Raw genomic sequence first — 26,628 nt, 5'->3', positions numbered from 1 at the left:
TTAAATTAACTAACGTACTTACATGACAAAAACGTGGATCATAAAATAATTAAGTTTTCACCAGAGAGAGAGAGAGAGAGGGTTTCAGTTTTTGTGAGAGAAACCAACATAGAGAGAAAGAGGATCTCCCTCAAATTGCCTTGTCGTTTGTGGTCCCAATCCCGCCGCGCCATGCAGCAACAACAACTACCTTGATGTTTAAACTTATGGCTTGTTTGGAAGTTTAGAGAGAGAGGAGAGTAGAGGGGAGTAGAGGGGAGGGGAGTAGTGGGGAGGAGAGTAGAGAAAAATGATTCTCCCCCACCTTATTTGGATGTTTTTAAAATTAGTAAGGGGGAAGGGAGTAATTAGCCCTTCTCCTTGTGTAATTTTGTTAATATAATAAGGGTAAATTAGGTAATTTACTTGGTTAATAGTTTATGTACTTTACTCTCCCTCCAAATCTCTCCAATTTGGGGGAATTAAAAATGGGGGGCTAGAGAGAGTTGAAACCCCTCCAAACCCCTCCCACTCCTTCCTTAAAAAACTTCCAAACAAGGTAATTAGATTACTCTCCCTCCCTCTACTCTACTCCCCCTCCTTTTTTAAACATCCAAACAGGCCATTAGAAACCAAAGCTACTAACGGATATAACAAAGTCCGGAGCTTTCCAGTTTAAAATTTATCCAATCGAGACACTAATTTCACAACAATTAGCACGGTCACACAAAGATTTTAAGTCCTGCAGTATTATTATATATGTAACGAGGACAAATAGCTTCACAAAATTGTAAACTACAACCACATGTACTTGGCCAAAAAAATGGAATATTGAAATAGGAAGAACCAAAGCTGGGGCCATGTACTAATTGCACACGGATCAATGCTTTGTTTCCTTTTTCTTTTTCTTTTCAATTTCTAACTAAGAAGTAAAATTTCACAAAGCTCATGCCCAAAACTAGTAAGCTTCCGTATTTGAAATTTATGTGTCTATTTGGATAAGTTGTTTTAAAAAATACGTTTTTGAAGATACATAAATTTAAAATGTACGTTTTAAAATCACAATTTTTAAAATCACGCTTACACATTTGGTAAAATCTATGAAAAATTATTGTTACTGTGAAGTGAACATTTGGATAACATTGGTATAAATGGGCTATTTTGGGTGCTTTGAATAAGGGTTTCTCCATTTTTCACTTGTCCTCCATAGATCCAACTGTGAAACATACCCCAAGCAAACTTACAAAGAGATACTTCCAAATTTTTTTGGCCCAAAAATGATTTCCTCTAACATTACTAAAAGTAAAATATCCACGAGCTGATTAATTGTGCTTTGAATAAGGGTTTCTCCATTTTTCACTTGTCCTCCATAGATCCAACTGTGAAACATACCCCAAGCAAACTTACAAAGAGATACTTCCAAATTTTTTTGGCCCAAAAATGATTTCCTCTAACATTACTAAAAGTAAAATATCCACGAGCTGATTAATGAAAGCCGACGTGCAGGAAATCCAAGCTCTACCTTCTGTATTGCAGCAGCAGCAGCAGCAGCTGCATTAACACAGCAGCAATAACACCTATGAGCACAGTCTTTCACTATTTAGAGAATACAAAAATAAAATAAAACCTTTAATAAGAAAAAAGAAAAGCATAATCACTAGAATGAGTTTCCACTTCTAAATCACAGAAAAATCATTTAAGAAAAAGGCTAAAAGAAATCTGGTTAGGAAACTAGAGTCACATGAATTATACTTAACCAAAATTGGGTCTCCACCCACCCATTTGTTTTAACTTGTTGAGCCATCTGTCTATATATATATATATATATGATTCCAACATGTTCACACCTATTGGGATACACTCGCATCTAAATTTGTTAGTGCAAGAATGACCAAAGTGTGATAGATTATAGATATAATATTGTCATTTAGGCAATGGTCTAAGGCTCCAAAGGCTCTTAGAATAGTATCTATATTATACTTCTTTTTTTAATGTTCAACATTTTTTAATATGTTTTACTATGTTTGTAATAGTTTAAGAATGTAAAAATTTTCAATCCTCCAAAAAAATTATTTTTCCTTTCTCTCTATCAAAATTAAAATTAGAATTAATAGTTTTCGAGACAAATTTATTATTGAAATCCATTGTTCAAATGGAATCAAACCTCTTTCCCTCTCCCATATGTGTGTGTTTGTTTCAAAAAAAAAAGGGAAGTGGGGTAATTGTCCCACATTACTTAAGAGAGTGTGTTGTGTGTAATATAATTTGCTTCACCATTCCTTAAAAGTCATCATGGCTTTTGAGTGGAGTTGTTGTACGTCTTTGTATTAGAATCCTTTTTCCCCTCTCTATTGTTTGTTGTGTTTGTTTCTCCAAAAAAAAAAAAAAAACCATTGTTCAATAATTAATGTATTAAATTAAATTATATAAAAATGTTGGATTCTTTTTTCTAATTCATTTATAGCTTATAAATATTAAGTAGCAAACCTATACTAAGCCATATTTTTTAAAAGAATCTGTTTGAAACTAAATTGACATAATTAATAGAAACAACACCATTTTACAACTTTTAAAAAAAATTATTTTATATTTAAAATACTTCATGCATGTGAAAAACCTTCCTTTTTCCCTCTCCATTGTGTGTTGTGTTTGTTTCTCCCACAAAGAAAAAAAAAAAAAAAGCCATTGTTCAATAATTAATGTATTAAATTAAATTATATAAAAATGTTGGATTCTTTTTTCTAATTCATTTATAGCTTATAAAATATTAAGTAGCAAAGCTATACTAAGCCATATTTTTTAAAAGAATCTGTTTGAAACTGAATTGACATAATTAATAGAAACGACGCTGTTTTACAACTTTTTTAAAAAATTATTTTATATTTAAAATACTTCATGCATGTGAAAAACCTTCATAGAAATGTGGTCATCTTTTGCATGAAAGGAATTAACATGCTAATAACATGGTTAATATTTCAAATCACAGTGGTATTAGTACAAAGAAACCAATTCAATCGAGGCTAAAATTGTTAAAAAAAATATCAAATTGATGGCTTTGCAAAGAAATGTTTAACTAGTATCATCATTGGGATATTGGAAGAAACTAATATCTTTTCATAAATGGCCTCATTTTAAACTGTCACCATAGGCTACAAAATGTGTTGAATCGACTTGATAATTTGGATCTCTAGTGCTATCCAATACGAGGTACAATGAGCTCTAAAACATGATAAGAACAACCCTGGATCAATCAAATATGAGACATGCACGACCTTTACTGCATCCAATACGGGGCACCATGAAATCAATGAGCTCTATAACATGATTAGTATAACATTGATCAATCGAAATTAGTGAGCTGTTGTAAAGAACATGATAAGGACAACCTTGAATCAGTCTTTTTTTCGACTCCAAAATTGAGCACAAGTCACCAAAGCCTCCAAGTTTGACGTACTCATTTGAGTCTATGAGGATGTTAGCGGCTTTAATGTCATCGTTAAGGTATCTTATTTCTTATAAAGATAAGATAAGGCCTCTAAAGTTTCTTTGAGAACTATGGTAATGCATGGCTCGAATAAGCTGTTTCAAAAAGAAAGAGGATATAATGGATTTAAATGAACTAGAAGAACATCACCATCAAAACTAAATTATCAACTTTGAAGAAACAATGGGATAATCACAACCGAAATTAAATTTGAAGAAACAGTGGGATTTGAAGAGGGTTGAGGGCAAGAGAAGTGAAATGTTCTTAGTTGCTTCACTCTTAACATTGTCAAAATTAGCATATGATTGATCAAAATTGATTGCTTTGATTGCCACCACTTCAGAATTAATCATGGGCACACAAGATCAGTTGCTTTGATTGATCAAGATCAAGATTAATTATTTTTATTGATCAAGATCGATTGCTTTGATTGCCACCATCTTCCATAACAATTTCATCTCAATTAATTTATCTCACATGTCAATCTTTGCTTCCTTCTAAAGAAATGAAATATTTATTTTTTCAATCATTATACACATATTTTCTTACGAATCATAATAGGCTCTTCAATCACTTTCTCAGCTAATACATTTAGGAGCATTTAATTCAAGTAATGCTAGATTCTTGTAATCTTTGATCCCTGGAATCACATTGCAACAATATAGGATTACGATGTTTGGTTCATTAATTACAATTTTATCATAATTCAAGAATGTAATTGTGGTGCCTGAGCTCAAGATGACTACGAAGTTTTGGGTCAAACTCCCAATTTACTTGTTTTTTATGGGTGTGGAATTTCTTACAATGGAAAAACCTCCTAAAGCCAACCCAATGGCCCAATGGAAGGTGCTTTAGGCCCAATCTGTATTATGTTACCTAGTGGGTCCCTCTAAGATATATTCCTAATCAGATAAGGCCTACTATTCATGACTGATGTGACTGTCTTGAAACTTGCAATTGTAGTCAAATAGTGTTTAGTGAGCGATTTCCCCCAAGGCATTATCGTTCCCATCTGATATAGGCCATGTCTTGGCACTAGGCCCCAACTTGGCACTGGTCCACGATCTAATATGGGCCTTGACTTGGCTTTGGGCCCTAGACTCTCAACCACACAAGGGCGAATGGATTGGGCCTGAACGTGGGGCTCATACAGTAACATTCCTATACTTGATTTATAACTTAGGAACAATTATAATTATTATAATAATAAAATGATTGAGATAGTTTTTAACACCTAAAAATACCAAAATTGACTCTAAACTAAAAAATACCCTTGCAAGACCCAAAATTACCAAATTACCCCCAAAACCTAAAAATAACCCATAATCTTCAAAATGACCAAAATACCCTTAAAACCTCTAAACAACTAAAAATGCTTTTAAGCCTCTAAAATGACCAAAATACTTTCAAAAACCTCTAAAATGGTCAAAAACACTCCCAAAACCATCGAAATGACCAAAATATTTCTAATACCTAGAATCATTGAAATGGCCAAAATACCGTTAAAAAAGACCTATTATGTAGCGACTAAAGAGATCATTTATGTATAATTTTAATCATGTGACTTTTTTAATGAATTATGTGACTTGTTTAAATAATACACATTGATAATCTTATAAATCGTCATGTAACGTGTTGGAAAAAGTAACTCTAAACATGTTTGGAACCAAACTTTATCCATAAATTTAGCCAAGTTTATAGGGCTCACTTTGCTAAATAGAATTCCAATACAATAAAAATATCATTTCAGATAATATTTCGAATCATTGACATCTACATCATTAGTGATTATTTTAGAGATAAATACATTTTTGTCCCTATATTTTAGGCCTACTTTCAATTTGGTCCCAAATTTTCTTTCCATTCAATTTAGTTTTTATATTTTCATACTTGTAGTGAATTTTACCTTTTTCGTCACCTTAATTACAGAAAATGCCTATGTGGCAAATGGCCTGCACCAATGGCACACCTAACCTAATATTAAAAGATTAAGAAAAAAATTCTAGAGATACAAATTTTTTTATAAAAAATTTTGTATCTACTAATGTGACGAGTGTTTATTAATAAGTGAAAGATGTTATGTTATTGGTGGGCCAAAATAAGAACCAGTAAAAATTGGCCACAACAACAGTTTGTAAAAATATTAAATGTAATCGCCTTAATTACAAAAAAATTACATAAAATGACTACGTGGCCAATGTTCTGCACTCCTAATATTTACAAATTTTGTATTATTGTTTGGACATTATGGAATATGGAATGTAAAGAACCATCAGACATGAACGGCATCATCACCCAACAACAATGATTATCTGTGAAGGAACAGTGGACTTTGAGGATGTTCGAGTGTGAGACAAGCAACATGGTCTACACTTTCTTGTATTTAATATTCTCAAATTCAGCATCTGATCGCTCAAGATCGATTGCCCTCATTGCAACCACCGTAAATTCCAAGCATATGGCACAATTACTCCCAAGAAAAGAATTTGTTAGGAGCTTCTAGCCTTCTAGCTTCTCTTTTTCGTGAGCCTTGAGGTTTTGAGTGAAGGGTTTGTGAGAATGGTTGTTATATCATATGGGAACGTTTTCCTGGAGAGTTTTTTCTTTGGTATTTTGGATGAGTGTTTTCAAAGAAGATTGGAAAAGACAGTCACTATATATTAAGAACGTTGAATTTTTTTTGTCAGACTACCCAGATTCAAGATTATCTGACTAATAGCTAGTTACAGAGTAGAATGTTGCCCGTTGCAGAATCAAGAACTAGGATTGGGTTTAAGTGATTAGATATACTTTTGATCGTATGAAACGGTGTTGGTGATAGAGTTTGTTTTGTGAGAATGTAAATGCAAGTGTAGAAATGCTTCAATTACCGTAAATATCTATGATTTTTCTACTGGTGTTTAAAAATAAATAGATTTGCTAGGAAAGCACATACTATTGGTTTTGAGTGTTGTTACCCAAAAAATTCTCTGTTCTTTAATTTAGAGTTCTATTGGATAATAGTTGCAATTAAACTTTATCCTATATCCTCAATCCCTTTAGGATAATTGCCACTATTATTCTACATCCTCGATCCCTCTCGCTTTAATGAGATTGGATTAATTTCTGGGGAATGAGTTGTACTAAAAAAGTGGAAAAAAGGTCAATTATGAAGTTTGCTTTCTTGATGTGGTATTGAGGTGCACATTGTACAAAAGGAAGAAAGATTTGACAAGGTATGTGAGTAGGGCAAAAGTTCTTTTGAGACTATTATGCATGCACTGTGGGATGAAAAGCTACGGCAAATTACACTTTATCACTCTAAACTATATTCTAAATTACACTTTGCATCCTAAACTTTTTAATACACGTTTTGCACCCTAAATTATGACTTTTGTTACACTTTACACCCCTGATGTTAAGTTTGCCATTAACTTGGATGGAAATATAAGGTTTAAAGTGTTAAGTGTAATCAAGAGTATAGTTTAAAATGGTAAAATGTAGTTTCTTCTTTGTATTTAATGGATTGAGAAGAGGGGCAATTGAGTCATTTCAAATGATATAATACTTTTCTATCCAAGTTAACAACAAACTTAACATCGAGGTGCAAAATGTAACAAGGGTTATAATTTAAGATACAAAATGTACATTCGAAAAGTTTAAGATATACAGCGTAATCTGGAGTACAGTTTAGGATGATAACGTATAATTTTCCAAAAAAACTAAGTCCACTTCGGTTAACAACAAAAGTAGTTGTCACTTTGGATTTTGCAGATTTTGGAAATAAAAAACTTCTAGGCAATTTAGCCGACAACAAATTTTTTTTCATTTTGGAGTATAGCCAAGATGGAGGTGAAAGGAAAGAACCAAAATCGTTGATGGCTAGTGTTGTGAAATATTTGCAGGAGTTTAGGCAAGCCACCATGGTGCAACTAGGACACAGACAGAAGTCAACACGAGGTTGCTTGGGCACTTCCCTTACCGGATGTACAAGGGTGAACCATGAAAATGCCACAATGGAGATACTCGAAAGGGCCGATAATTGGTTTTGCAATCAACATGATTATGGAGGGTGACTAAGTTAGCAAGAGCTCTTATGTCAAACGGGTTAAACGATTCTGAGATGGGTCAGAGTAGGAAAGACAACCGGAGTGTTCTGAAAATGGAGTGCATCCTATGTCGACAGAAAGTGAAATGAGGCAACTCATAAACTGGCCCGAATGCTCAATTTGTTGAAAACACGGATGGAAGAAAATTCTGAGCGTACATAATGACAAAAGTTATTCTAGACGTAAGCCATAAACATGATTAAATAATAGAAAAGCCTGATCTCATTTGCATTAAAAATAAAAATAAAAATAAAACGAAATGCAAGTCAGTCTTGATAGTATTTTCACAATTAATTCAGCTAGGGTCAGAATATGTATTCACCTCTGTACACGTCTTCATTCCTCCAGATCACATGCCAATAAACCCAAAAGAGAAAAGAACATAGTTTAAAGATAAAGAACAAGAATTTCCATAAAAAGGGAATGACCCAAAAAAAAAAAAATCATTATGGCTTTCCCAAAATCAGAGCAACTTTCTGATACATATGAGTATAATGAGCACCCAAGAATTCCATACTAACACAACACCATCACTTCGCAATTTACCAGGTATCCCCTAGGGGACTCATTTTGACTTCAACTACAGTTACTTTGGAAATAAATACTCAAAAACCTAGCTTCAAGTAAGAATGGTCGACCTAATCATTATAGAGAACGGTGAGGACAGATTCCTAACCAATCTACGAAAGAAGATAAGAAACAATTGGTAATTAAACAATTAAGCTTTATGTTTTGCATAAACATCTCACAAACTGGTTCAATTGATTATAGCAACACCACATCAGCAGCAAATCCATCCAATTTATGCCTGCAACAAAAGAAGAGAAGTAATTATATATTCAAGTAAGAAAAAAATATATATGTAAACTAAAATTTCAAACCATGGATCCTGTTATATTGCTGATCCAAGGCTCAATATAGAAATAACTGGAAAAGTAAGATTAACAACAAACTGGTTTCATGTAAATAAGCAAATCTAAAACAATTACACAGTTCGAATTTAGGCTACCCCATGGCATTTGTGGGTACATGTAGACACTGACTATTGAAGAAATTTCATAATGAAACAAATAATACATGCCATCCCCTGCTATAAAAACAGAGCATGTCATATGCAAGATTTAGACTTAAGCACATCAAGAGAATAAATCCCCTACAGAACCTGCAACAAGGACACAGAAAGAACAGAGAATTGTATATTTAATGATAAACGAAAACTTAGAGCACCAGGGACACTTTCTAGAACACTGATTACAAACACCATATATCATCACCCATGCTCATCCATTGATTTATGACAAAATATAATTCAAAGAAGCCTTATCCCAGCTATATGAACTTGGCTACACAAATAATATCACTACACGTTAGCCCATTAGATTTCCCTTACAACGCAAAAAGCCTCATTTTTTTTTCTAGGTGGAATTGCACTATTACACAACTTATTTTTATACAAAATCACCAATAAAAATAAGCTATACCAAACACACACTGTATCTAGAAACCTGTAAGCTAATCATGAGAACCCACTTAGAATTTTTTTTTTGCACATAGCCAAAACATCCTAGCCAGTTCACTATCCTTGTCAACTAGTACTCCAGCCTCGCCTCAAAAGGAGAAACTTGATGAAAATTCCGCCACCCCCCCCCCCCCGGGGGGGGGGGGGGTGGGGGTGTTGGGGGACCTGACCAGTGTGCTCAAAGTGTTAAAATCTTGATGCCACCAGTGGCATATTCATAGAGAATCCCTGTACGAGATGGAAAAACTTAAATACTATATGATATGTGAATTTCAAATCAGTCATGTAAAGTTAAATGAACTTGATAGAGGTGGAGAAGACCAAATATGTCCTGATATGGCAAATAAGGTGTAGTAACTCATTCTGGTTTTTATATATGAGGGCTGTCTGGCTAAAGCTAGAAAGGTTAAGAAATAAAAAGCCAAGAGAGGACAGCAAAAATTTGGTAGCCTTTGACCAAGCATCTTAAATTTAAAGAATAGCAAAGTTACATACAGAAACCATCTTAGATAGTTCAGAGGTAAGTGAAAACATGTATGAAGGTTAGCCTAGGTTAGTAGTAGTCATTAGAAATTTCAAAGAATAGAAAAGTTTTATACTACCCTATTTGATGATATTAACAGAAACCATCTAAGAGAGTTAAGAGGTATAAATAATAATGTGCAAAGGTTAGGCTAGGTTAGTTGTCTACCATAAGGCAAATGTCAGTAGTGCAATACCAAAAGTGGATATATAGCAAGGACATATTACAATTATATAGTCACAAGTAAAACACCTGCTGCTTCTTCTTCTTTGGCCTTCTCTTTCTTCGGGGTTTATGAGCATCAGAGTTGGAACTTAGGTTGCTACTGTGACCAGTCTTTGAGTTTGAGAAGCTCCTTGATTTATAGGAAGAACCACTTCGGCTATTTGATGTGTTGCTGGATGTTGACATTTCAGCCCGCTGTATCAATTTATTTTTGCTTGATGAAGGCCCGAATCTTGATTGAGAGCGACCTGAAGTTGATACGCTATTGGCGGATGGCCGGGGTGGAGGCATTAAAGCTCTGGCAGAAATCTGTCTCTATATAAAAATATTGAAGTGAAGAAAAGAAAAGAGTACATCAAAAGAGTTAATTTCTTCCTTCTAACAGTGCAACATTCAAATTAGAGTTAGACAACAAACCTGATTCCTTTCATCACTGGACATGCCAGATGCCGCTTTGCCTGAAGCACTAGAAGCCTGTTCCCTGCAAAAATCAATGACAAAAGTTTTAAAAGCACCATTAATGCAAAAACATTTTATTACAGGTATTACGATGTACAAGATCTTGTCTAAGGTTTTGGCAAATCGTTTGAAGATGGTTTTAGACCAACTGATCTCTGAGTCCCAGAATAGTTTTGTGGGAGGTAGACAAATTCTTGACTCAGTTCTTATTGCTAATGAGTGTGTTGATAGCCGAGTTAAGAGTAAGACTCCGGGGGTTATTTGTAAGCTTGATATCGAGAAAGCTTATGATCACGTGAATTGGGAGGCTTTACTAGATCTCTTGAAGAGAATGGGCTTTGGGGAGAAGTGGTGTAGATGGATCCGGACTTGTATTTCAACTGTTCAATTCTCTATTTTGGTTAATGGGACTCCAGCTGACTTTTTTAGGAGCACGAGGGGTCTGAGACAAGGGGACCCGCTGTCTCCTATTTTGTTTCTGGTTATTATGGAGGTTTTAAGCAGAATGTTGAAAAGAGTTGAAGGTGCTGGTTTGATCAGGGATTTTAAGGCAGATGATAGACGGGGTGAAGGGGAATGTGTCTCTCATCTTCTGTTTGCGGATGACACTATTCTTTTTTGTGATGTGGAAGTGGAGCAGATCCTTCACGTTCGGATACTTCTCCTTTGTTTTCAGGCTGTGACAAGTTTGAAGGTTAATGTCCTGAAAAGCGAGATGGTTCCAATAGGAGAGGTTAATAATATGCATGCCTTGGCAGAGATTCTGGGTTGTAGGATTGGGACTTTGCCTATGACCTATCTAGGTACGCCGTTAGGGGCTCCTCATAAGTCTCCCTCTATTTGGAATTCTATTTTGGAGAAAATTAAGCGGAAGCTGGCTGGGTGGAAGAAGCTGTATTTGTCGAAAGGTGGAAGACTGACGTTACTTAAGAGTACACTAGCTAGCCTTCCTACTTATTATTTGTCTCTTTTTACCATCCCATCGCATGTGGCGAATAAGATTGAGAAGATGCAAAGGGACTTCTTGTGGGGGGATTCGAAGGCTCACTTGGTGGGGTGGGATAAGGTGTGTGCTCCTAAGGCGAACGGTGGTCTGGGTGTAAGGAAAATAACCACTTTCAATAAAGCCTTACTAGGAAAATGGTTATGGTGGTTTGGGGTTGAGGAGACTCGTCTTTGGAGGAAGGTTGTAGTTTCGAAGTTCGGGGAAGAGTGGGGGGGTTGGTCTTCTAAGCTGGGTAGGGGTGCCTATGGGTGTGGTTTATGGAGAAGTATTCGAAAAGGTTGGGAGGTGTTTAGTAAATGCATTCAGTTTGAGGTAGGGGTGAGGTATAGAGTGAAGTTTTGGACAGATAGGTGGTGTGGGGACTTACCACTCCATCGATCCTTCCCATTAGTGTATGGGATTGCTTCTAATAAAGAGGCATCGGTGGCCTTGTCTCTCGAAAGGTTGGGGATGGAGGCTCAGAGAAGCTGGAATGTTCGCTTATTAAGGGATCCAAATGATTGGGAGATGGGTGAGGTGGATGAATTCCTTCGTACCTTGGGTTTTAATTTACCTCGATCTGAGCTCGGAGACCGTATGAGGTGGAAGTTGACAAAGAAGGGGGATTTTGACATCCGCTCTTTCTATAACAAACTTCGTTGTCCTTTGCCTATTATCTTTCCTTGGAAAGGTATTTGGAAGGTTAAGGCTCCTCCGCGCGTCTCTTTCTTTGTTTGGACTGCAACTTTGGAGAAGATTCTTACAAGGGACATTCTGAGGCGTAGAGGAGTTGTTTTTGTTGACCGGTGCATTATGTGTTGTAGTAACGGGGAGACGGTGAACCATTTGCTTCTCCATTGTGAAAAAGCTTTTCAGCTGTGGAGCTTGGTTTTTAGAACTTTTGGGATCTCTTGGGTTCTGTCAAGATCGGTTGCAGATATGCTTTTTGGTTGGTGGAATTGGTTTGGAAAGCACTCTTCTAGCATTTGGAATTTAGCTCCTTTGTGCCTTATGTGGTGTATCTGGAGGGAGCGGAATTGGCGAACCTTTGAGGATACGAACAAATCCGATAATCAGTTGCTCGCTTTCTTTAGTGGTTCTCTTTTTGATTGGACTAGGGCTTGGGGAATCACCTCTAGTGACTCTCTCCCTTTGTTCCTTAATTCTCTACTCTGTACTTAGTTCTTTTGTTGGCTTATGTTTGTTTTGTTGTCTTTTCTTGTTGTTTGTTTCCTTCTCTGTACTCCTTGCTCTACTTTTTTTTTTTCATGAGGTAGCTCTTTGAATATACATCTTTTTACTTATCAAAAAAAAAAAAAAAATTGACTTATCAAAAAAAATAAGGATAATAATTACAGCAGCTAAGGCACCAGCGAAGAGATTGAATGGAAGGCTTCAACTAAATCAGCATTGAGACCAGCTTTACAGCCAATTAACGTTATCAATCATCTTGCTCTCAAAATTAGAAAAGAAGTTCTAAAGACTTGAATTCCTACTCAAAGATAATGATAAATACCTTGTACTCTTGTCAGTCCATTCATCATCTGCATCTGCTTCATCACTTGAACTACCACTAAGGAAGAAATCATCTTCACTTAGATCCAAAAGCCCATCATCCTCACTCCCTGTCTCTGTTGAGAGAAGTTTGAGTAAGGCATCATTCTTGTGAGCATAACAAGACCCAAGGAGTACTTATGACCAAATCAAAGCTGAGCTAGAGCAAATAATCAAAAGGTAAAAATCACAATATCAATCTTACACAGCTGGACATCATCGCTGGCCACCAAGGTTGTACACATACTTGAGTTTAATGATTACAAGTTTGATGGCTACACTTGTCTATACAAAATCCAGCCCAATTATTAACATTTAATTAGATCTCAATGATTTTAGGCATTTATAATTTTTTTGAAGTTTCTAAAGAATTCTACATGTTATTTTATTATATCTATTTTTTTTATATATACAATTAGCTTTGCAAGCAAGATCATGAAGCTTCAAATATCTGTCAGGAGCAAACATAGAAGCCTTTTAAAATATTTTGTTATCTGAAAATTTGGAAAAGAAATCAAGTTGAACCATCAAGTAAGTTTCATTTAACATGTGTACAAATATCAAACCTGCAATAAATTATTGTAATGTCACATATTTACATTTTGCTTTGATGCTCCACAGAGAATGAATATTAGAATGTTTCAGCTTAAGTTTTATGAAAACTCTTTCCATAGGCAATATAACCCCTCAAAAAACCGAGTAACAAAACCCATCTGACTCATTTCAGATGATTTAGGACACTGCTACAGTTAGCATTGGATTCTGTGCTGTGAAACCCAATCAGTTTTGGTCAAATATCAGGCGTAGAGGAGTTATATTTCCAAATACAACCAATCTAACATGTCTCGCAAGATCTAGGCCTTACTGTCCACTACCACCATCATGTGAGGCCAGATCATGGTCATGAGAAGCCAGACCTAGGCCTTACCATGCCTCTCTCACCTGACAGAACTGACCAATTCTGACTGACAACTTGAAATGGAATCACATTTGTACAGCCAATCATTTTCAGAGCAGCATCAATTGAAATTTTTGAAACCCAATCTGATCGGGTCAGAAGGTGGGTTGGTGCTAGACCCAACATGTGAACACAAGCAGAAACAAGCAAGATATGCATGTTCCACAATTTGAATTTATGTCAATGCTTAACAACCCAGCTAGGCCCAGTAATTAAGCAAAATAAGTCAATCTCCAAACAAAATGTGGCAAAGTGCTAATGAAACTAGAGCAAAGTAAATACCTTCCAAATCCTTCCCACTAGCTGCAGCAGCTACTAAGTTGGCTTTGATTTGCTTGCGCAATTTATTTCTCGAATCAACTATGTCTGAGCCATCACCTCCAGTAAATAAGGACACATATTTCTCAGTCTTGGGGAAAAACTGCAATTCAATTAAACATGATCTTTTAGTCCCCGATGGCTTATCTTTAATGGTAAGCATGTTATTCACAAAAAACGGGCCACAAGTCTGTGATCAAAGCAAAGCTAACTTTATAGCTCTTTCCATATAGGACATAAGTTTGAACAAACAGTTTAGCATTGTCGTAAGTGAATCGCCACAGTATTATGTTCAAAATATTTTTTGGTAAGGTTAAAAGGCATGAAAAAGCTCATAAATTCTCATGGCAGCAAACTTTATAGCTCTTTCCATATAGGACATAAGTTCGAACAAACAGTTTAGCATTGTCATAAGTGAATCGCCACAGTATTATGTTCAAAATATTTCTTTGGTAAGGTTAAAAGGCATGAAAAAGCTCATAAATTCTCATGGCAGCAAACATTATCTAGCAAAGCTCAAAATATATCTACAAATGCCATATTGCTGAATTCTTGAAGCAACATATCAGAGCATTCAATATTTATCTCACCCTGACATATTCAAGATCTTCTTTCAATTTAGAAAGTTGGTCAGCAATCTCTGCATCTTGTGCCTGACCAGATGAAGTACGTTGGGATTTCTCTAGACGTCTTATTCTTCTTTCTACCTTTCTTCTCTCTGAAAAGGGCACATATTCACTTGCATGAGTTAAGTAAAATGTTCAATCTCAATGCAATTAAGTTTCACACTATGCAAGAAAGTCAACCATGAACAAACTTCAAGGAAACATACCAAAAAATTTTATCTTCCTATCTCGCAAGAATATTTGGCGTTCAATAGCAAGACGAGAATGGATCTCCTGCTGTTTCTTGAGTCCTTCTAGCTTCTTCTCTTGAGCCTCCCGAACATCAGGTGGTAAATCCTTGAAAAAGTAAAATACTAGTTAGGATGCATTAAACTTCTTTTATTGGCAAGTTATGCACGTACCCAGTGGGTTTTGAACCCACGAACTCACCCTCCACCCACTCCTATGGGAGGAGGAAATCCCATTTGAGCCAAAACTCATTGGCACTAGGGTGCACACAACAACTTTGTGAAAAATGACACACATTAATTCACCAAATGGGGAAAAAATAGCACTAGCACTCGTTACATGGAATCAACTCTACGGTAGCAAATGTCAACCATACTAATAGAAGGTATACTAAAAGTAAGGGAATGAAGCATTAATCTTTAAATTGCAACTAGCTCAGCTAGTAATTTTCAATTTCATATTGTCAGCAATGCAACCTAGAAAGCCATTTTTTTGTTGTTGATAATTCAATAGATGGGGGTGGAGGGATTTGAATTCAAAACACCAGGAGGTGCCAGTTGAGCTACAAGACCCTTGGCAGCCAGAAAACCATTATAAAAATCAAAAGCAAACAATAATTCCAGCATTTGATTCTCCACATACAACAACCCATGTGGTAATTTGACCCAAACAACCTAATTGTTTAGGCCACATACGATAAAAATGCCAATATTCAATTCTAAGAACTCTCCTTCCATTTTCCAACCTTTCTGGTTTTTGTTTTTCTCAGCAACCAAACAGCAACTTAACTTTACTGAAACACACATAGGCACACAAAAACCTAACCCTAATAACGAAAAGAAAGTTCAGTTCATAAACAAAACAAAAAGTACCTTCCTGAGCATGCGCTCGATGGATCGAATCTGGTTCTTGAGCGTGACGGGCTTGGCCTTAGGCTTGGGCTTGGGCTTCTTCTCTACGCCCAAGCTCTTCGATCGGCGAGCGGCGGGCTTGACCCTGCGCTTGCCATAGCCACCGTGGGCCATGGTGGTTGTTCGCTAATATCGCTTATAGATAAGCCGCGATTCTATTTGTGTTCGCCCTAATGATAAAAATATACTATAAGCGATTTCTCTCTTTACTGGTATATATATAATTCCGACACTGGTGGGGTTTCGTGAGTTTTAATGAATTAATGACAGTGATGGCTCACTCACTTTCTCGGCGTTTGTGACATTTTTTCTTTCTTGCTTTTCTAATCATGCGAATGATTTCTTTGTTTGTTTACTAGTGGTAGTTACTACAACCATTTGACCTCACTTGACATTGTGTGGCTTTTGTTTTGCCATATCGGCTAAAAGGCACTTCAAAATTCACCTTATTTGCCACTTGGCCCAGACATCCGGATTAAGATGATGGGGGTGGAGGGATTTGAATTCAAAACACCAGGAGGTGCCAGTTGAGCTACAAGACCCTTGGCAGCCAGAAAACCATTATAAAAATCAAAAGCAAACAATAATTCCAGCATTTGATTCTCCACATACAACAACCCATGTGGTAATTTGACCCAAACAACCTAATTGTTTAGGCCACATACGATAAAAATGCCAATATTCAATTCTAAGAACTCTCCTTCCATTTTCCAACCTTTCTGGTTTTTGTTTTTCTCAGCAACCAAACAGCAACTTAACTTTACTGAAACACACATAGGCACACAAAAACCTAACCCTAATAACGAAAAGAAAGTTCAGTTCATAAACAAAACAAAAAGTACCTTCCTGAGCATGCGCTCGATGGATCGAATCTGGTTCTTGAGCGTGACGGGCTTGGCCTTAGGCTTGGGCTTGGGCTTCTTCTCTACGCCCAAGCTCTTCGATCGGCGAGCGGCGGGCTTGACCCTGCGCTTGCCATAGCCACCGTGGGCCATGGTGGTTGTTCGCTAATATCGCTTAGATAAGCCGCGATTCTATTTGTGTTCGCCCTAATGATAAAAATATACTATAAGCGATTTCTCTCTTTACTGGTATATATATAATTCCGACACTGGTGGGGTTTCGTGAGTTTTAATGAATTAATGACAGTGATGGCTCACTCACTTTCTCGGCGTTTGTGACATTTTTTCTTTCTTGCTTTTCTAATCATGCGAATGATTTCTTTGTTTGTTTACTAGTGGTAGTTACTACAACCATTTGACCTCACTTGACATTGTGTGGCTTTTGTTTTGCCATATCGGCTAAAAGGCACTTCAAAATTCACCTTATTTGCCACTTGGCCCAGACATCCGGATTAAGACTTTAAAAAATTGGGATAATTACGCTTTATCCACGTGTGATTTGTCTCTAATTATATTTGCCTATTCGTGATTTTAATTTTGACACTTTACCCACCTAAGGTTCAGTCCGTTATTACTCCGTAACCCATCTCCTTGTCTACCGTTACTTTAACGCGTTTTCTTGCAAAATCAAAACACAAAATGGATCAAACACTCTTCTCCAGCAAAACACTCTCATCCACGTTTGCTCACCCACTTAAGAGCTTAGATGCTACAATGCTACCCACCACCTTATTTATTAGACCAAAAATCATCTGGGTTTTCATTTGGACAAACACTTCTTGTTGTTTAATTAATGTATATTGGCAGATTTTGTATTACTGGGTTTTGCTGTCAAAGCAGTAGGAGAAAGTATGTAAACCATTACTGAGTGAGCTACTCCAAAAATTTGGTGCTTGACCCAACAGATTTTGTATTCTTATTAAATTTTGTATTCTGATGTTTGGTAAATAATGCAATGATTTCATCTTTGAATTGTTTTCAAGAGCCATTAACAATAGCAAGGAAAATTGGTTTTCAAACATAAGTTTGGAGCATAAATTTGCAAGAAGATTCCAAGAATTCAGAACTTGGCAACTTTTCTAGCATTCTTTGTATTATTCTTTTATGCAAAGGTTCACAGCATTCCTTGAGACAAAACACAACAACAACATTAAGGCAAAAATGAAAAATGTATAACTAATCATGCCCAGATCAAACCCAGATCAAGAAACCAATCACAACAAACCCATAAAACACAATCAAACCCAGATCCCACCACCACTAACCAACACAATCAAACCACCACCACCCCGCTGACCAAACAAAAGATCCACCCCAGCGGTGACTCCCAGCGATCAGTCACCAAACCCATCGAACCAGTCACCAAACCCACCGATCAGTCAACAAACCCACTACCACCATCATTGATTTAAAAAAAAAAAAAGAGGAAGAGGGATTTCGCAATCATCAATGGACTTGGCAGAGGCCGAGATCGAGCTCCATTTTGGCCGAGATTGGGACGGAGGCCGAGATCGAGCTCCATTCTCTCTAAACCACCGCCGTCCCTCATCTTGGATCTGCTCCAAACCGCCAAGACGGAGGCTGAGACCGAGACGAATGCGAGAACGAAGGAAATCAGATGAAACCCATGAGATGAGAGAGAGAATGTTGTAGAAAATGAAACCCATCGGAGAGAACCCAGTAGAAAATGAAAGAACCTAGTAGAAAAGCTTAATGCAGAGAAAAAAATGAGCATGAGAACCCAGATGAAAAAAAATGAAAAAAATGAGCGTGAGAATGTTGTAGAAAATGAAACCCATCGAAGAGAACCTAGTAGAAAATGAAAGAACCCAGTAGAAAAGCTTAATGCAGAGAAAAAATGAGCATGAGAACCCAGATGAAAAAAACTGAAAAAATGAGCGTGAGAATGTTGTAGAAAATGAAACCCATCGGAGAGAACCCAGTAGAAAATGAAAGAACCCAGTAGAAAAGCTTAATGCAGAGAAAAAATGAGCGTGAGGACCTAAATGAAAAAAAAAATGAATAGTTTGAATTGTTTTCTGTACATTGCACGCTTATTGATTGCTTTTGTATTTAGTTGATTTAGATGTTTTGTTATTGATTTGGTTGGGTTTTGATTTACTAGATTAGGAGATAATTGGGATGAAATTTTTTGTATTTAGTTGAATTTGTGTGTATGAGAAATGTTGGAAAAGAAAATATTTGAGTACTATGTTCTTCGTTCTTCAGTAATTTGATGTGTTCTTCATTTTTCAGTGTTTGTTCTGTTTTAGGTTCTTCTTTTATGAGTTTACGTGTTAGAGTAACGGCAGACAAGGAGGTGGGTTACGGAGCAATAACGGACTGAACCTTGGGTGGGTAAAGTGTCAAAATTAAAACCACGGGTAGGCACATAGAATTAGAGGCAAACCACAGGTGGGTAAAGTGTAATTATCCCTAAAAAATTTATGGTACCACAATCAAGAATACTTTTAGTAACACATAAAATACCACAATTATCCTATGTGTCAAATTGTAATTAGATCACGTGAAAGTAACAAACAACTAGTTGTTTGTTACTTTCACATGAACTAATTAATGTGGCGGCCCGGCCCAAAATGCTTGATGAACTATGAAGTCGGGCCCCCAATTTATTTGTTTAAGGTGGGTGAAGAATTTACTTCAATGGTCCAACCTAACAACCCAAGTGATGGAGTTTGAGGCCTAACTAGAATGTTATCTCCCTCTATGTGTTTCCAACGAAGTCTCGGGTGCGTATTGAGCTCCCTCCCTTTAGTAATGTCTCTCTTGATTCTTCTAGTGTTGTGGAATAGTTTGTGGTCCTAAAACCATTCATTCAATAAACAGTCATCTTAACGGGTTTCCTTAGAGTAATTGTTAATAAACAATTTTAGGAAAATTTTGACACCACTTTTATAAGAATATAAAAAACCATAAAAATTATTAATTGTTTTTTTAATAAAAAGTTTCTAAAAATATTTCATAAACCAATGCCTTAAGGCATCCGTTAACTTTTTTCTTCAATAAATCAGAATAGTGTACCCTTCAAACTCCTCATATTTTTTTTAATTGGATGTGAATTTTGAAAATCTAACTATTAAGTTGCATGTTTATTATGTTCATAATATGCATGTCAAATTTCATTCAAATTGGATGTTATTTACTATTCAATCAATAAACTTTTTTTTATGTAAAATTTTATACTATAAAATCTTGAAATTTAAACATTTGGTTAATAATACTAACTTGTGTGACCCACCACCTTTACTTAACCATTCATAATTAATCAAACGAATTAACAAGTTGTAAGATTGAGTGTAAGAATAGTTGTACCCCCATAGTATTGTTGATACATACTATTATTGGCAATAGAAAATTTGTTTTTTTACTTTTTGTTGCAGTTTTTTATTTTAATTAACAAAATTAACTATTTAAAAAAGAAAAAAAGAAAAAAGAAGCAAACTTTAATATTTTTGTCATACATTTAGCATAAAAGCTATTATATTTTTTGTCTAATATTTAGCAAATAAATTATCAAAAACTATGTGTGGGGCCCGTAGGCCTGATAGCCTCGGCCCATCATATAGCAAGCCCAAGGCCCATGCCGAGGAGCACAAGCTATTTCTGAGAGAGAGGGGGAGAGCCTATTTTCCTAGGATCCACGCCGAGGATACCACGTCCTCGGCCTGACAAAGGTGACTTTAGGGAGTGGCTAACCCCAAAGTAAGCTGTCACTCTCGCATTTAATACACTCAACTAACCCTCCTGGCCGCATTAATGGGGAGGTAACCCCTTGGCAGGACAACGTTGATCAGAGTGAACCACTTGAGTACCGATAAGGCCTCTGATGGGACGGATGGCCAGATAAGAAGGCAAATAGATGATCAACAGATGGAGAGAGGGGATAGGAGGATGAAAACTATAAAAGAGAAGTTAGTAGAACAAAGAGAGAGGGGGAGAACAATAAGGTCTCCTCGGCCACAGGCCGAGGAGCATCTCCCCCCTTGAAAGAAAAACTCTTAGCACTTTTCTTCGTTGTAAGAACATTCCTACTTGGTGATCGACGGTCAGCACCTAAACCTTTCACCCCACTCTCTATAAATTTATTGTTTGGGCTTATTGGGCTGTAAACCCGTCACTCAGGGTCAATCCAATTTGAGTCCCTACACTATGGAATACCAAACGTACACATAGTTGTTGTATATAAATCTCATAGTTTTAGATAGCTTTATTTACTTATTTTTTCTAAGAAGCTTATTTAGTTCAAAAACCATGTAATATTATAATATGAAGTTATGAATAAAATATGTTGAAGGCAAAATTTTGGTGGGGGCAGAGGGGAGGGAAGAAAGACCGATTTTTTGACTAAAATGGGATAAAGTTGTGCATGCCCAAATTTGCAATAGCCAATAGGGCTGGTGTGGAGGATAGGGAATGGAAAGAGTGTCCATATATATGGTGATAAATGGGTGCCCACCTTGAACGTACCATGCTGAAGTCCTCTCCTTGAGATGGGGTCTGGATGCCTAGGCAAGAGTAGCAAAGCTACTTGACTTAAAACATAAATTAGTAGAATCTTCACTTATCCGAGAAGTGTTCAACGAAGAGGAAGCAGAGATGATATCCAGAATTTTACTCGAAAATCCAAGCATACCAAATCGTCAAGTAAGTTTGGACCCATAGCAAGGCAAGAGCTTTCTCTGTTCATTCTACCTAGCTTAATTTTGAGCATCGTCCAACCCAACCTATGCGGAATGCTCGTATTTTGTAGACACAGAGAGTGCATGTATAGAGGGCAATACATATGGCAGTCCGAGGTGCCGAAATAGTTAAAAGGTGCTTCTATGAAGGGCCTGCAATTAAATATATCCTGTAGTGAGTCTAGTGACCCAAAAGGGAGTCTTGCAATTCATGGAATCTTACATCGCCAATGGAAGCATATGGGGATGTGCTTATAAGGAGTGACCTTCCTTTAATGTGTAGAGGTTTTTTCCCTATTACTATAAATTTTGAAGGAGAACAAAACCGTGAGGGACATGAGCCCCAAAGCGGACAATATCTACACAATTGGAGCGAGGTCATTACATATCCTCCCTACAACACACAACTTGGCAAGGAAGCTGATTAAAGCTAATGCCAAATGTGAGATATGTGGAGGGGAGGTTGAATCCATATCCCATGCAATGTGGGAGTGTCAGGGAGATGGCTTTTAAAAGCTGTGATTTTATACATTTGATGGAGGACGTAATGGTGATACAAACCCAAAATTTCTCATTAGAAAGAGCCCAAATCAAGCGTGTTATATAGATTTATTAGTGGTTTGTACCTTCATTGTCTAATATTAATAAATTCATATATTTTCCTTGATGCAAGTATTTATTTTGTCATTTTATGAAGCTCTTAATATGAATGGTGTTTCTTGGGGTGTTTAGTGTTGACCTGAGTTGTTTGGTGGGGGGGGGGGGGGGGGGATTTGCTTTTTTCAAAAAAAAAAAAAATCCCTCTACATTTTTCCCCTTCTAATACTTTTAACCATTTAAAAAAGTATACATACTCTAGATAGATGCATATATTAATGTTGAAAGATAAGAATTTTTCACTATTACCCCCAAATTCATGTAATAACCATGTCCTCCCTCGGTACTATACAATCTCCCGAGGTGGGTAAGCTGAATGAACAAAAAAAATGTTAATCGCATTAACTTGAAATAGAGAGAGAAGATAAAAATAGAAAAGAGTAGATTAGATTAAGAGTTTATAAGGAGACCAAAAATCAAGGAAATGTGTCTAACTTTAAAACTTTATGATTTCGTGAACTTCGTATTAATGTAGTTAGTCTGTGGAGGTTCTTATTGAGCTACCTCCTTGCAAGTGTCCTCTTCATACAGCAGCTTGAGATAGCCCTATATATATATATATGGCATATTTCAAGCTCACCGCTTAGTCTCGGCCCTCTCGGGTTATAATTTATTAGGGTTTCAAATTATTGAGAGTTGGATAATCAGATAAGGATAAGGACATGAATATATGATATATTGTTAGCTTAGTTTTTGAATAAATCTTACCTACTTAACTCCAACCCCCACCCCTCTTCCCCTCATTTTATTAAGATATGATAGGATTTGACCTTATGACACTTATTCAATGTTGATTACTAAAAAGTTAGCTGGATTCTACACAAAGTCTAAGCATTTGAACAATGTTGATAAAGCTAAAAACAGTAATTTGTCAATCATAAAGACTCACAAAAGATTTATTTGTTATCAATGCAGAGGGAACATAATTTAAACAATGAAATAAACCATTAAAAAAAATAAAAATAAAAATAAAACACACACACACACACACCAAAGTTAGTTTTATTTTAATCAAGCTGTAGGCATAGAATGTAAATGAGATCTGGCAATGCGACCTTTAGCTCCTTTTGGATAGAACCCACCGGGTTTATGCTCATTACCTCCACCATACACAATCCTTAATACCTCTTCTGGGGACCTTTCAAATGCAATGGAGTTTCTATTTCCAGCAAGTACGTTCCCGATGATCTTTCCCTCAGCACCTTCAACTGGGGGAACCACAAGGCCTTCGTCTTTAAAACCTGCATGCCCAAGCTTGTTCCTTAGTTCTGAAAAGCGATCTGTAAACTCTGCCACAGTTATTCCATATGGTGGCACTTTCACTGTTGCACGCTCGTATAATAAGGCTCGAATAATTGCATCTTGGCCTGATTCCACGGCTAAAAGGCCTGCAACAAGCTGAACATATCCACATCCACATCCACATCTTGTTAAAATAATGGTTTAATGATGTGAACTTGACTCCTATCTCTACTCAACCAGGCAGTTTACCTCTCATCTCGAAAAATGGTTGGGTTTAACTTAAACCTAGCGTAACTTCTATCAATGTTATACCATTCAATATATAAATTAAGAGTAAATTTTGACAAATCCACTATTAAATAACTTAAATTACATTGTCTTCTTATAACTTATATGCATGAAAAATATAAAGATGACTAGAGATTAATAATTATGTCATCTATAAAATGTTTAAAATTTAAATTTTTTACTTTAAAATTGGTAGAAAAAAGAAGTTTGTGGATTAAAAAGTAAATTACATTGATTGATACAAACTTTGGCATGTTAAAAATATGGAGAACATATAATCCAACAATAGGATTTTTAATATATTAATCCAATAAAAAACTATTAGGTGAATTATGGACAAAGTTTAGCTACAAAATCAATTGTAACCTTAGGCTACAAACTCACTCAATATCTTTTTATTGGAGATGAATTTTGACAAATTTACCATTGGATTGCATCTTCTTCTTATATCCTCCATGTTTGCAAAATTTCAAGAAAATTAAAAATCAATAGCTATGTCATTAATAAATTTTTAAATTGTAAGTTTTTGTAATTTAAAATTATGTATAAAATATAAGATTATAGATTATATAGTAAATGATAACCGATTGACACAAAAATTGACATGTGCATTAAGAACGTAAAGAACATGTAATTCAACGGTTAGATTTTCAAAATTTACAGTAATATTTATTTTATTAAGTGAGTTTGTAGCCTAAGGCTACAACTAATTTTGTAGCTAAACTTTGTATGTGAATTATACTCAATATAACTTGATTGTGGACCTTTAAAAAATTACAAATTTACTTGTTAAGCTTTATCATTTTGTAGCAGAAAAATGATAGTTTATTCTATAAAAACAATGGTAGTGTGTGTGAATGTATTTACATGCACATAGAAGCAATATATTGTTATTACTGTCTTTCATAGAACATTACTAGGGATCGATAATCAAGTTTAAGTCTTGGTTACCCTTTTGGAAGCAGGGGCTTGTAGTTTTGAATTTGCTCCAACATAGCCAGTAAGTCCAACATAAGGAATAAGGTAAGATGCAAGGAGAAAGTTTAGTCCACTGGCATAAGGATCAAAAGGTGGGGCCAAAGGTCGCCCAAATGCACGATCAACCACTTTTGCAAATGATGCTACACTTAAATCCAATAATGGTCTTGGAAATCCTTTAACTGTTTTTTGAATGGCCCTGCATCAAAAACTTAGTAATTAGTACCATGATTTATTTATTTATTTATAATTTTATAGCTATGATAGTATTTAAAATCTATAGTATCTACATTATGATGATTGGTCTTTGTCATTATGTCAAGACATCAACGTGGGATTCAAATCCAAATCCCTTATTTAAGAGCAAAAATCTTTGTCAATTAAACTAATTGAAACCCGTTAGCCATTAAACACACACAAAAAAGAGTGAAAGAAATTAAATAATGATTTCAAGAGAGAAACCTTAAGTGTCCAACTTCTTGGAAAGCAAATTGCTTGATAATATCCTGGGTAAATGGGTCCAGCTTTGCCCTTTTAGCACCAATAGGTGATGGACCTCCCTTGGTTAAATTTGGAGCAAATTTATCTAAGCCATAACCCAAAGAGCCATGCAAAAAGAATTCAGCTTCCAAGAACTCTAAGTTCAGAGGAAATTCCAAAAGATCCACGTCTGATTTTGAGATTGATGAATAATCATAGTCCATGATGAGTTCAAAAGAATAAAATTTGGGAAGGAAGAGGAGGGAGACAAGTAAAGTGGTGATGGTGGCTGTGCTAGTAGCAGTTAGTGCCATAGTTTGTTTTGTTGGCTATTTTTGCTAGCTAGTAGTAGATATGTGAGATTCATGCTACTGTTTATATTTATATATAATATTTTGCTGATACATATGTGTTACAATAACAATAATTCTAAGACCACAACATATTTCATACACTTTATCACAGCTCTCCTATGTAGTTGATTGTGATTGATAGAGAAAAAGTGATAGCTCTATGTGAAAGTGATACATAATCTGCCACTTAAGATAGTTGTAGGAAAGGATATGTTAAGAGTTGTGGTCCTAGAATAAATTGTGGTTGATACTCGAGGAATATTAGGAGAGTAGGTTTGTGTGAGTCAAAAGAATATTGTCTTTGCATGGTTAGGTGGTTATTGAATGGGGGATGATTTGAAAATGTAAAATCAATAATTTATTTAAGTTGTGAATTTAAGATGCATTGATGCTAATGTGGACTTTGTCAGAACCAACTCTAAAAGCTAAACTGGTCCTTGCATCATTTAGAAAATACATAATTTTATAGAGCACGTGTATGTCATGGATTCAAATCATATTAGTAGCAATTTGTTAAAGAAAGAGAAAAAGATGGATTCAAATCCTATTTAAAAGCAAATTGTTAAAGAAAGAGAAAAAGATGAAGATGGTAGTCCAGAATTTGATTACAGTAACTTTCAGGGCCCCATTTATGACTTGGCTCACACTAATTGATGGAACAAGTAGGTTTTTCCGTGCAATAGCTCTAATAACAACCAATTTTACCATTTTTTTTTTGTGATTGCTGAGCTGATTGATTATGATTAGCATTCAAGAAACGTGATGTTAATATTGGTCCGAGTGAAAGTGATATTGTACTAATTACAATTTGTCACCTCAACAAATAATAAAAATAAATATTGTAAAATTTATTATGTATGTACCATTGTTGGGGTTCCAATAAGATTTGACTTATATCCATGTTTATTGAATATGTTCATTGTGTGAAACATGAATGTCTCTTAGGAGATTTATGCACACACTCTTCATAAATCCGTGAAATGGTCTCTTTTTAACGAATTTGTTAGCAAAATCGTGTTAAATGACAAAAAAAATTTGGGATTTTAGAAGGTGATTTGAGTTTAAATAAATAAATAAGAAGCTTGCATACGGTAGAGATACTCAAAAGTTCTGGTAATATCCAAAGGTGCTGAGATACTATGCTGTTGGAGTGTCATCTGATGATTCTATT

At 35.7% G+C, this 26,628-nt stretch overlaps 2 protein-coding genes across 3 annotated transcripts; both read right to left on the bottom strand.

Moving 5' to 3' along the window:
* Positions 1 to 8,004: 8,004 nt before the first annotated feature.
* LOC111996690 (rRNA-processing protein EFG1) lies at positions 8,005 to 16,207 on the bottom strand. Of its 2 annotated transcripts, none has more exons than XM_065768442.1 (8): positions 15,819 to 16,207; positions 14,925 to 15,054; positions 14,683 to 14,810; positions 14,057 to 14,195; positions 12,779 to 12,893; positions 10,236 to 10,299; positions 9,846 to 10,127; positions 8,005 to 8,359 (listed from the first exon to the last, which is right to left on the bottom strand). In XM_065768442.1, the coding sequence occupies exons 1-8, from the start codon at positions 15,969 to 15,971 to the stop codon at positions 8,354 to 8,356; spliced, it is 1,017 nt and encodes a 338-aa protein (XP_065624514.1). In that variant the 5' UTR covers positions 15,972 to 16,207; the 3' UTR covers positions 8,005 to 8,353. The 2 variants fall into 2 exon arrangements, with proteins under 2 accessions (XP_065624514.1, XP_065624506.1); XM_065768434.1 differs by having other exon boundaries at positions 9,846 to 10,133; positions 15,819 to 16,206.
* A 6,797-nt stretch (positions 16,208 to 23,004) lies between these two features.
* Positions 23,005 to 25,454, bottom strand: LOC111996489 (desiccation-related protein PCC13-62). Its single transcript, XM_024028483.2, has 3 exons — positions 25,087 to 25,454; positions 24,598 to 24,823; positions 23,005 to 23,514 (listed from the first exon to the last, which is right to left on the bottom strand). Exons 1-3 carry the CDS (start codon positions 25,416 to 25,418, stop codon positions 23,128 to 23,130), a joined length of 945 nt encoding a protein of 314 aa, XP_023884251.1. The 5' UTR covers positions 25,419 to 25,454; the 3' UTR covers positions 23,005 to 23,127.
* Between the last annotated feature and the right edge of the window lie 1,174 nt (positions 25,455 to 26,628).

Source organism: Quercus suber, unplaced genomic scaffold, assembly GCF_002906115.3.
Source record: "Quercus suber isolate HL8 unplaced genomic scaffold, Cork oak 2.0 scaffold_26, whole genome shotgun sequence".
NCBI lineage: Eukaryota > Viridiplantae > Streptophyta > Magnoliopsida > Fagales > Fagaceae > Quercus > Quercus suber.
The sequence above is the reverse complement of the archived record's forward strand: the minus strand, read 5'-3'. Positions and strand labels throughout refer to the sequence as shown.